Raw genomic sequence first — 11379 nt, forward strand, 5'->3', positions numbered from 1 at the left:
GACATGGGACTGCAGGGCCAGGGATCGAACAACCTTCCAATTGGAAGGCGACCACTACCCTTGAGCCACAGCCGCCCTAGGGCACTAAAAATGGATTTGCAAGAAAAGGTCCCACTGACCCAGCGACAAGCTTGGTTCAATACTTCTCTACATCTTTTCTGAAGTCAGGCTGACATCAGGGGGAATGACTTGAAGAAAAAAAATGTCAATGACAATGAGAAGTGGAGTTTTAGCTGCTACCATATTGGTGTTTTCAATGGTCACAAAAAAAGGCAACTGCTTCATGTCCCAACGGAATAATTCAGTTCAATAGTCGCAGTTGGATAATAACAGTGAGAAGGGTGCGCATGCAGCTTCTAAACACTGGAAATTTCTTTTTTGTAAATGAGTCCCTCAATCTCACAGCAGGAGCCCTTTCTGTAATTAGATCCTCTCCTGCCTCTATTCATGCCACACCAAGGGATTTTAAAGGACAACAAGGGAATGCTGATGGATAGATAGAAAAGGAGAGGCAAAGAATGAATGAATTCTCTATTTAAATGAGTTTGTCCTCCCACGCAGGAACATTGGCAGATAGTTCTTGGGCGATAGGATTTATCTGCTCATTAGATAAGCAGGAAACCGACAGTCTTGCAAGATCTCTCCCTTGCTGTCTTTCTTCCCTTCTCACACACACACACACACACACACACACACACACACACACACACACACACACACCACCACACACAACACACACACACACACACACACACACACACACACACACACACACACACACCATTTCACATTGATAAATATAACTAACTATAACTCATAGAAAGGCACACGCATCTTGAAATGCTAAATTAGTACATGTAGGCATAGCAAGCTTAATGCACAAACTTACAGTTGTAAAAAGAGTTATTTTTTAGCAATTCCACTTCCATTCCATTCACCTGCAGCTCAATAACACTTTCACATCACTATTCAATGCACACTGTAGCTTCCTTCAACATTATGCCATGCAATCAAGCTCCTTCTCCTGTTTCAACCATGTTCACTCGCCGAGTTTAAAGAATCTGCAGAGCCTAATCCTGTCTAACGCTTGTGCATTTTGGTACTTGAGCTGAGGTTGTGCCATCGCTGCTGCGCGGTGGCAAAATGTAATGTGTAATAATCCTTCGCACTGCCATCACGAAAGCAGGGAGAAAGCGGATTGTGAGGAAAATCGTCGTCAATGATACCAAATCCCCTCCACAGCTGAGCAAATTACTATTCATAGTGTGCCAAGGTCTTTACTGGAAGGTGGGGGAATATATAATTACAAAAAGACAAACACTATATAAATAAAGTAATGGAGGGATTCTGTATACAGGACACACCTTTTTATCAATTTCAATCTTCCACTTTTGTTCAGTGTTTGCTATGTAGGTTGGAACCTATACCAACCTACATTATCCAGTTTGACATTTGTTTCAATAGAAAAAAATGAATAAACATAGAAGATTCCCCAAATAGATGATCGACAGAAAAATTATCAGTGACAATTTCTATAAACAGTTAATTGTTTATAATTTTTCAAGCAAAAATGCCAAAAATACAATGGTTCTAGCTTCTCGGATGTGAATATTTGTTGGGTGTCTCAGTCGTGTATGATATTAAATATCTTTGGGCTTTGGGCTGTTGGTCGGATCAAATAAGCCATTAGAAGACGTCACCTTGGGCTCTGGACTATTATGATACCATACATTTAATTGCACAAATAATCAGTAGATACAATATGCAATGTTGAAATAGTTTTTTGTTTCAACAGTTTGACGTATTAATTACACTAAAGCCCCTAATCACTAATTCTGTAATTCTGATGTAACCCATAAAACAAAAGCGTGTGTTGATGTTTGCGTGCATGTGTGTCTGCCTGCGTGTGCGTGTGCACAGTACGTTGTAGTGACAAGGCCTTACCTTGGCCGGGGTCTCCCTGGCAGTTTCTGAGTCTGACCAGCGATGTTTGAGCTGGGAGGAGCTGGGCACACACTCACAGAACGTCTGTGTGAGACAAAGACAGGGCCACCAGAGTTGATGTTTGTTCATGTCACATGTCCAATCAAGCATGCAAGCATATGCTCGCAAGCGTATGCTCGCACACACAGACACAAAACACAAACGGTTTTATATATGTATTTAAATAACATAAAAATCTAAATAGTGTGTGGCCAGGATAGTTCTGTTGGTAGAGCGGGTGCACTTATAGAGGTTTACTCCTTAACGTAGCGGCCGCGGGTTGAAATAGTCCAGTCTGAGCCCTTTGCTGCATGTCATTCCCCTTTTCTCTTTCCCCTTTCATGTTTTCACCTGTTCTGTGAAAATAAAGGCCTAAAAATGCCCCAAAGAAATAATCTTTAAAAATCTTAATAGTTGGTGCAGCACATTTCCTATGCCAAAGCCCTCAAATCTAACATTGAATCATTGTTAAGAAATAAAATGGTGCTGGTTCTGATAAACTACCACCTACACACATAACGTCACACTCCCACAGACAGATCTGAACATGCATCTGTATATCTCAAAGGTATCACTGAATTCAAGTTTACGACAATGCGTCTTCTGAGAGATGGCTTTGCAAGATCCTCAGAACACAGTTTCCTCCTACACCAAATACAAAAGGAAAAAAAAAAATCAAAAGGAAATGTTCATTGCATGTGAGTGGGTACAGTATGTGTGCAGAAGCAAGTATTCACATATGAAGGTGGATGTAAGAGTGTGTGTATAATTTTTATTAATATATTATATTACAGGCTTTAGTTTATGTGCCTTTTGTGCTTGTTTGCATCTGGGAGTAGTTCTAGCCACTGCACAAATAAAAGCAGAGTAATTATGAAAGTGGAGGCTTTCTAACTGCTCCAGGAGAGCACGTCGTTCCGTGACCGTAAACCCCGCTGCTTCCACTGTGGAATTGCTCAATTAGCCTGGGACAATAACGCTGACACAAACACACACATGTGGGCACACATGCAGACACAAATGCCTACTTATGAACGAATGCATCAAACATTAGCAATTAATGTATCAGAATGTGTTCTCGATCCGTGTGTGTGAATGTACATGACTGAGACTAACAGGAGTGTCTTATCATGCTCATATTTAGGTGCATTTTGGGTTTCTATTAGAACATGTTTTTTTCCCCTCATACGTTCTAAATATACCATATGTTCATTTTCAGGTTCATTTTTTTTATTTGGGGTTTTTACTAGAACATGTTTACATTCTTTCATTTAAAAGAAAAAACACATTTTTCTCATACAGCTTGCCTGAATATACCCGTATTCTTCACCCTCCATTTTAGCGCCTGTCTCTTTAAGCCCCTTCCCGATAAGTCCAGTCTGAGCCTGCATGTGACATAAAAAATGGAGCCAAATCTAAATGGCTTGCTGAATCACATGCTTTCTGATCTAGACAGCCAACAAAAAAAAATACTGGGTTATCTTATTTTACAGTTTGTGTAGGCATTCCAGATATGCAAATGAACGAGCACAAGCATTGAAAAAGTGATATATTCATATATCACCTTTAAACCTGCATTAATAAAAAATGTTATCACTAGGGGGCACAAAAACGTATTTAGACCCTGTTTATCATGGCCAACCAAATATTCTAGTACTTGAGAGTGGTCTTGGTCTTAGTCTCAAGACCACTTTTTGAATGTCTCAGAATTGACGGCATTTATACTCTGTCTCGTCTCGGTCTCACAGAGAAGACTCCTGTGCATTGTCTAATTTTATGTGTTAACATCATTACTGTGATTGGATTTACAATGTCCTGCTTCAAATGCAACCAATGACTTGAGTCATTTCCAATTAGAAATGTGCAACCTCTTCTTGCCACCCCTTTAACACGCACTCCCAAGAAAGTGAATGAAGGAGACAGGAGGAGCTCTTGCTGTCTGGGACTGGTCTGGTCTTGGTCTTGATACTGTCTCAATCCCTCAAAGTCTTGGTCTCGATACACTATGGTCTTGATGATGAATTGGTGTAGTCACCTGTTTAGGTGACTACAACACTGAGTAACACTGACTACTACCACCACGTCCTGCACTGATGACATATTTTCCTGGTACACCCTTGTCATGGACGCATCAGGACCAATTAGTGTCTTCTTCAGCGTATTTGTTTTATATTAAGCACTTTGAATTGCCTTGTTGCTGAAATGTGCAATATAATGAACGTTGCCTTGCACTTCAAAAGATCTTGTCAAATGCCGTGGGCTCGTTGGTGTTTGGACTCTGACTTGTCTCGGACCCGGCCATTGGACTCACCAAATATTCTAGCTGGTCTCAACCAACTCCAGCACTATATGCTTTTGTTCTAAAGCAACTTTCTCCCTGTGGCCAGGTTAACTCAGGTTGTAGAGCAGGCTCACGTACGTATGTATATATATATATAGAGGTATACTTGACTTGGTCTTGACTAGTCCTGGTCTTGGCCTTGTCTCGGACTTGACAAAAGGTGGACTTGGCTACAGCCTTGTCCTTTAGACTTCTCTACTGGCTTAGTTTCCTAAGCAAATAGATTCATTTTAATTATTAATTTTAATTGTAATTTTGTATTCTCTTTTGTTACTTAGTTTTGTAGGCAGATATTGTTGTATTTTTTTCTTTCCTTCATTTCTTTTCTGTATGTCATGTAATGTTTTAACATTGTCTAATTAAATGTTGTTTTAGAAACCAGGAAGACTAGCTGGTCATCTAGGCATCAGCTATTGGGGATCCTTATAATAAATACAAATATAAATATTTAGCGCTGTTCACTTCAATCGCCCAAGATGCGTTTTTAAACCACGTTTAAACAGAGTCTAACAATGGATTGGTTAACAATTCAGCAAGCCTTGCCTACTTTCCCATTCAGCAGACAGAGTAGCGTTCATTTTGGGTCACGTTTATGTCTGCCTGACACAATTAAGGTTCAATATTCACTCTCCTTTCACCGCTGTTTCAGTCTCCAACAGCGCTTGAGAAAAATATCTAGCTTTTTAGCCGTAATCGCTCAGCTTTCTTCAGTAGACACTTTTGTCTGAATGCCATTTGTTGCTGGCAGGTGAGTTTATCAGAGCTTTTTTATGTGCTAAACAACTGCCTATGGGGGACTAATGAGAGCAGCTTAGACACAGCTACACAATAATTGCATACGCCTTAACAAAGAAAATGTGAGTTTAAAGAGGCTTAAAAGCTCCTTGAAGCTGTAAAGTTGGGTGGTAATTGTCTCTGATTTCAGGTGTGAGTGACCCCTTTCACCCTGTAGTCAACAAAATTTTGCAGGTTTAACTACAGACGTGCACATGTGTGTGTATGTGCGTGTACATGCATGCAGTTGTGTAGCAGTGTTTCTTGTGTACGTTTCGGCAGTTGTCGCGGAGTGGGAATTTCTGTGCGCGCAGCTCACAAAGACATTGTTATGATGGCTGACCAGTAGTTCACCTCTTTGCTCTATGCATTCTTTTCCAATGTGTATGACAGCAAGAGGGGGGGGGGAGAAGGCACCAAAAGAGAACCAAGTAAAGGCGGGAGTGAGAAAGAGATGTAGGGAGATTTGGGAGAGATGTGCTGAATTCTAATAAGCAGCCTTAGGGTCAGCAATAGAAATCTGTCTGTTCTGCCAAACACATCGCAGTGGTCTGTGCTTCAGTATACAGAGGAGCTACAGAGCTACCATTACTAAATAAACACAGACTCTACAGTGATGCGGCTTACAAACTAACAAGTCAGCTACACAGTAAAAGTAAATTAGAATAAATGTGTATGTTATTACAAATAAAAATAGGTGTGTGCATTTTATACTGTTGCCAAATTCACAGGTGTGTGTGCACAAATACAGATGTTGACACAAACGTATACTTCTGCTTCGTTGCAGGAGAAAGAAAAAAAAATGCATTTGTGTATAAACCTGTGCACAGAACACAAAAGGTTGTGTGTTGCAGCTGCAAGCCACTCAGATCCCTGTCTGTCTTCCCATTACACTGAGCAGCACGTATCACTTACCCCTTGCCTGCTAATGCTCACATTGGGGTTCTGTGCTGCCTGTGCACAAAACGTGCACGCACGCACACACAGTGACACGGCTGTGTCTGTGGGGCTTCTTATTGGCAGTGGTCCCGGTGTGGGCACGGCTGCTTGGCAGTGTTTGTCTAGTCCTAATCTGACTAGGCAAGCTCCACCAATGGAGAGGATTTACACTTAATAGAATATTTGGGCTTTTTATTGGTTGGACCTTACAAAGAGAATCCTATCTGATGGGCCATGTTTTAGAAGACAGGGAGGGCTCAGACTTAATCTCGGTGCGACAGAACGTGTACGTGCACTCTTTTAGGATGAGTGTATGCGGACATATATATTCAAGGCAAGAATCCCAGCAGTTGTCTAAGAATGTTTGGACTCTATGAATATGGGCAAGGTGTGTTTGAACCTCACTGCTCACTAAGCCAATGAAGTGGAAAAGGCTTTGCATATAATAACTTGTGGGCTTACTAATCATTTAACAGGACTTGCATACTGCTAAATGAAGGGACTGTGACCGACAGAATAATGGAAAAAAGGGGGAGCAGAATAAAAAGCACAAGGACATTATGTGCACAGTTCAGGAGATTATCTTTCTATGTACATATTGTCTGATATGTTCTGTAGATATTGCAATGACTTCTCAAAAGGTGCCAAAAAAAGAGAAGGGTTAACAGTGAATGAATGACTGGAACTGTGACATCCCAACAGAATACAGGCTGAGGATTTCCCGCCTGCCATTGGAAATCAAGAAGCCATTCAGATAAGCGATGAAACATCTTTAAATTCACAGCAAGGTGCAACAAGGCTTCATGTTCCTCTGACATTGCATTGAAATTACTCAACACAAACCAGATGTGCTTTGTATAAAAAATAAAAATAAAATGCATTTGTATAATACTGTCATGGCGGGGTCCCGGCTGGTCGTGAGTCTGTCTCCCTTATTACTTTTCAACTACTCTAAGTCTCGTTTGCCCAGCCTATCTTGTTTGGTTTGCCTTCCTGTTTTGGTTTCCTGCTCTCCGCGAAGCCAGCTGATCACACACACCTGCTCCCGTCAACGCCAATCACCACAATCAGACGCACCGCCAGCCTTCACCCGCTCCAGCCATCCACACTGCCTGCCATCATCATCTACCTGTTTATATACCCTGGCTCTGCATCACTCTTCACTTGATCGTCAGATCAGCTACATGGTTAATGCCGGCTGGCTTCGGACCCCCCACCAGTCCTCCTCCACGGCGTCTCCTCCTCATATTGCTCTGCCCTCGCACTGCGCACCTCTGCCACCGCAGCTCTCCACTCTCATCTTCCCTTTCGCGCCACCAGGTCCGTCCTCGTGTCTCGCTCGCCGTGCCCTCAGCCCCTCGTGCCCTCGCTCCGGCGTCCTCCTGCACAGTCTCCCCGGTCCGCCACCCACCTGCTCCTGGCGTCCACCTACTTCCATCCCCCTTTTTTTACTTCCATCCCCCTTTTTCCTAATAAATACCTTCCCTGTGAGCCGTGCAATTGAGTCCATCCTTCTGTCCCCCCTAACAAATACAATGATTCTAAGTTCTTGGATATTTCAAATCATGGACTACACAAAGCAAATAAAGATGCAGCTTTTTAAAAGTTAAGTGTTAATATTCATTGAATTTGACAGTTAATTTTTTTCTTTTAGGATTCCGTCTCTGGTACATTATTCATGAACTAATGAACTACTATATAATGACCCAATAAATCTTAAACTAAAGACGTGTTGCCAATATAAAGTCAGTGTCTACTTGTAAGTTGAATCGGATGGTGTGCTATTTTAATTGAGGGGACACAAAGATAGTTCCCAATATGAAGTGTACAGTATGTCATTAGGAAGTTATAATTAGTTATTGGTAATGTTCTATTTAAGCAGCTGATCTGGAATGATTAGACCCATAAAGATATTTAGAAATGAGATCTAGAAACTAATTAGATACTGGATCATTTACATAAAACTCAAGTAACGTGTCATTATCATTATCTACAATCCTTAATTCAGAGTTATCCAAGAGCTACTTATGTGCTGCGTATTGATTTGCAGTTAGTCCCTGATGTGTCTTTTTACTTAAAAATTACCCAAGAGGTCATTGGAAAGTTACCGTTCAACCGTTTAGCCACGAGAGAAAAATTAAATGTTTAAAAATGTTTGTCACACACAAACATATAAACTCACACACGATCCCTGAAAAGGAAGGAGGATAAAGGACTTTGGAGACCTTCCTGGCGTCCAATGATCTATTAAACCCAACACTTTTTCAGAAGTTTTTAGAAATAAAAATTGTCTATAAATCATCTTTGTACGTCCGATGTACAATTGGTGGAGCAACCTCAGTCTCAAGCACTGAAAGCAAAGCTGTTTTTGGTCTATTTCAGGAAAAGTATTAATACCACACTATGTTGCAAAAGAGCCGTTACATGGTAAGGCATGGAGGTTGGGTGGTCATGGGATTTGTGGATGGTTGCTATCAACATCATTAGTCCAAGTTTGTCATTTACCCATCATAACATTCCCTATCCCTTTAGTAAAAAAAACAAAAAAAAAAAGGTAAGAACTTTACAGATGAATGTAATTTGCAGTAGATATGGTTTGAAAAAACCTGCATTAAACGGATGAAACAGACATGTAGGACCACAAAATAATATCACCTTCCCCACCACCTTCATAAAAAGCTAACTGGAATTCAACCTCCCACAGAACACTGTTGCATGGACTGCTGAATGTGATAAGAGAGTTGTTTCCATTGCCGGCACATATATTCTATTCTGCAAACTGCAGAGATTTGTGTCTGGATATTTTAGAGGACATTGCCATAGTGGATGTGATGGGTGGCATAGCAGCTTTTACAGACTTCAAAGTGACGATTCCCTGCACAGCTGATGATTGATAACAGAGCTGGACACTTTTCTGCATTACTTTGCCACCGGCACATAAATAATGTGTTATACCGGGTACCAGGAGGGACCCTGCTGTGATTTGGTCGCATTACTAAATGATATGATATGAGGCATCCTATAACGACAGATCATTGGTGTATTCTTCAAACCTTCGGTCCAAATTGTATTTATACTTTTAAGATGATTTCAGGCTTAATGTAGTGTATAATTAAGAGTTGTCCATGAGTAATTTCTATGAGGCTTTTTTGTCCATTTCTACATTCATTAAATTCTTTGTTGATTGGCTGCATCTGCTCACACATTAGCTATTTCTATAAACAAACAACAAACTTTATCAAGATTGCCCTCTGGCCAAAAGGAAACAAAGATCTAAACATGCCACAGTTGGAAACAGACAGTCAATTAACAGACTACACTGAAGAGAAATGCACTAAGTGAGCTGATGCTTAATGTTTGTCTTGTACTATTTGATCATAATGTTATGAATACAGACTTTTGTGTTAAATAATCTAAACATCCAAGTATACAAGCAGGATGTGACTATGTTTTTCTGCTACGACCACAGCTCAATTGGCTGAAATAGCCTCAAGGATTTCTTTTTTTTTTGCTCTTTTGGCATATATGAATCTGCTGTGTCCTTGAGTAAAAACATAAACTGAGTAAATTCACAAAACACAATCAACCGCATCAGCTAAAATGGATGTATGCAAACACAGAGAAATGCTCTTCACCTTCAAAATAAGACAGCATGCAGAGCAAGAAGAGGGAGGAGAGGCCTGCGGGAGACCAGGGAGATGAGTTCAATCCTGAGAGACAAATCACCCGCTCTACCCTCCACTGCTTGTCCTTGGCGCTCGCACTGCAATCGGCCACACACAGGGAGTGAGCCTGTCACCCACTGTCCCTGAGGCGCAAGCACACACCAGAATGCAAAAACACAGCACCGCAGACTCTATTATAAAGCACACAATCACTGGGAGGTCAGAATGGCTGCTTTGTGAGCATGAAGTGAAACGGCAAGATTGAAAGAGGGCTTTCAATTGCGTATGGGTGTTGTGGCTTACATTGTTCCCTCTCTTCTCTCAGGACACAGATGAGCCAAGACTTATGCTCCCTCATCTGCTAGTTCATTTAATAAGAGTCTAAACACATGTTTGGACAGGGCTCCACACGTGTAAAAGCTAAACAACGCCATCATCTATGTTCTTTATTGTTACAACTATATTTTTTCTTCTTTAAAAAAAAAGGCACCATGGCATGACAATTTCACTTTATGAGGTATTTTACCATCAATATGCATTCCCCCAGCCTGTCTATGATCCCCCAGTGGCTAGAAACGGCGACAGGTGTAAACTGAGCCCTGGCTATCCTGCTCTGCCTTTGAGAAAATAAAAGCTCAGATGGGCCGGTCTGGCATCTTGCCCCTTAAGGAGCAAGGTTACCTCCCCTTTCTCTGCTTTGCCTGACCAGAGAATTTGGGCCACCCATGAGAGAGAGAAAGAGACACACACACATCATGGCTTTCAAACAAGTAAAGTGACAGTTGGTTAAGGCCACACCCCCAGCCTCCACCTCGCCCCCCCCCCATCTCTCCTCCTCAATAGCGACAGACTGAAATGGCAAGTCCTAAGGAAAGCTCACTGTGGGACTGGCTCTAGTGGCTGTAATTCTGCACCAAGGAAAGAGACTTCAGATACAGCGTTAGGGGACCACTAAGGCCTATATGAAAGCATCCAAAAAGAACCATGTCATGGGACCTTTAATTGCCTTTTTCCTGCCTTCCCTAGCCGTGGTGAAGACAGAGGATCTCTCTTTGAATTCCTTGTCCTGTGGGAATTTCATTGTCTCTTATCCCTGTCATTTCTTGTTGTTTCTTGAGTTTTTCTCTGTCTTCACAGAGAGCTTGGGGTTGAACTGTTGCTTCTGTGGACTTGTATGGTTCAATGAGATAGTGAAAGTGAAATTTTGGGCTGTACAAAAAATTGAAAATGCAGGCTTTGGGTATGACTTCATATGTTGTAATCTGGGTATAAAAATGAAAAGCAGCAATTGTGCGACAGTAATATAATTTGTATTCAGAGATGGCAAAAGTACTCACTTCCCGTACTTAAGTAGAAGTACTGATACTTGTGTTAAAATAAATACGTTGGTAAAAGAAGAAGTACTGATTTAACTTATTTACTCAAGTAAAAATAAAGTACAGGCTTGGAAATTTACTTAGTATAAGTATAAAAGTAAAAGTAGCCTTGCGAATGAAAATCATTTTTTATGCAAAGCTACCTGGACCATGCACAGGTTACTAGAGTGCAAGATGAGAAACTTGGACATGGAAAACATGCTCTTTATATGCCATTGCCTACATTTTATATGGGTGTCTGCCAATAGGCCTAAAACATCACATACATGATTGTGATGATTGTGACAGAGACTGGGACTCC

At 41.2% G+C, this 11379-nt stretch overlaps 1 protein-coding gene across 2 annotated transcripts in view; it reads right to left on the reverse strand.

The window, feature by feature from the left end:
* fibcd1b (fibrinogen C domain containing 1b) overlaps nucleotides 1-11379 on the reverse strand; it is a 111652-nt gene that overhangs the window by 75868 nt on the left and 24405 nt on the right. The window contains exon 2 of one of the 2 annotated variants that reach the window (XM_032539712.1): nucleotides 1945-2028. The exons of the other annotated variant lie outside the window; for it this stretch is intronic. Coding sequence (XP_032395603.1) covers nucleotides 1945-2028 — 84 coding nt within the window. The remainder of the gene's footprint in view (nucleotides 1-1944; nucleotides 2029-11379) is intronic. 2 annotated transcript variants of the gene reach the window in all.

Source organism: Etheostoma spectabile, chromosome 16 (genome assembly GCF_008692095.1).
Source record: "Etheostoma spectabile isolate EspeVRDwgs_2016 chromosome 16, UIUC_Espe_1.0, whole genome shotgun sequence".
Taxonomy (NCBI): domain Eukaryota; kingdom Metazoa; phylum Chordata; class Actinopteri; order Perciformes; family Percidae; genus Etheostoma; species Etheostoma spectabile.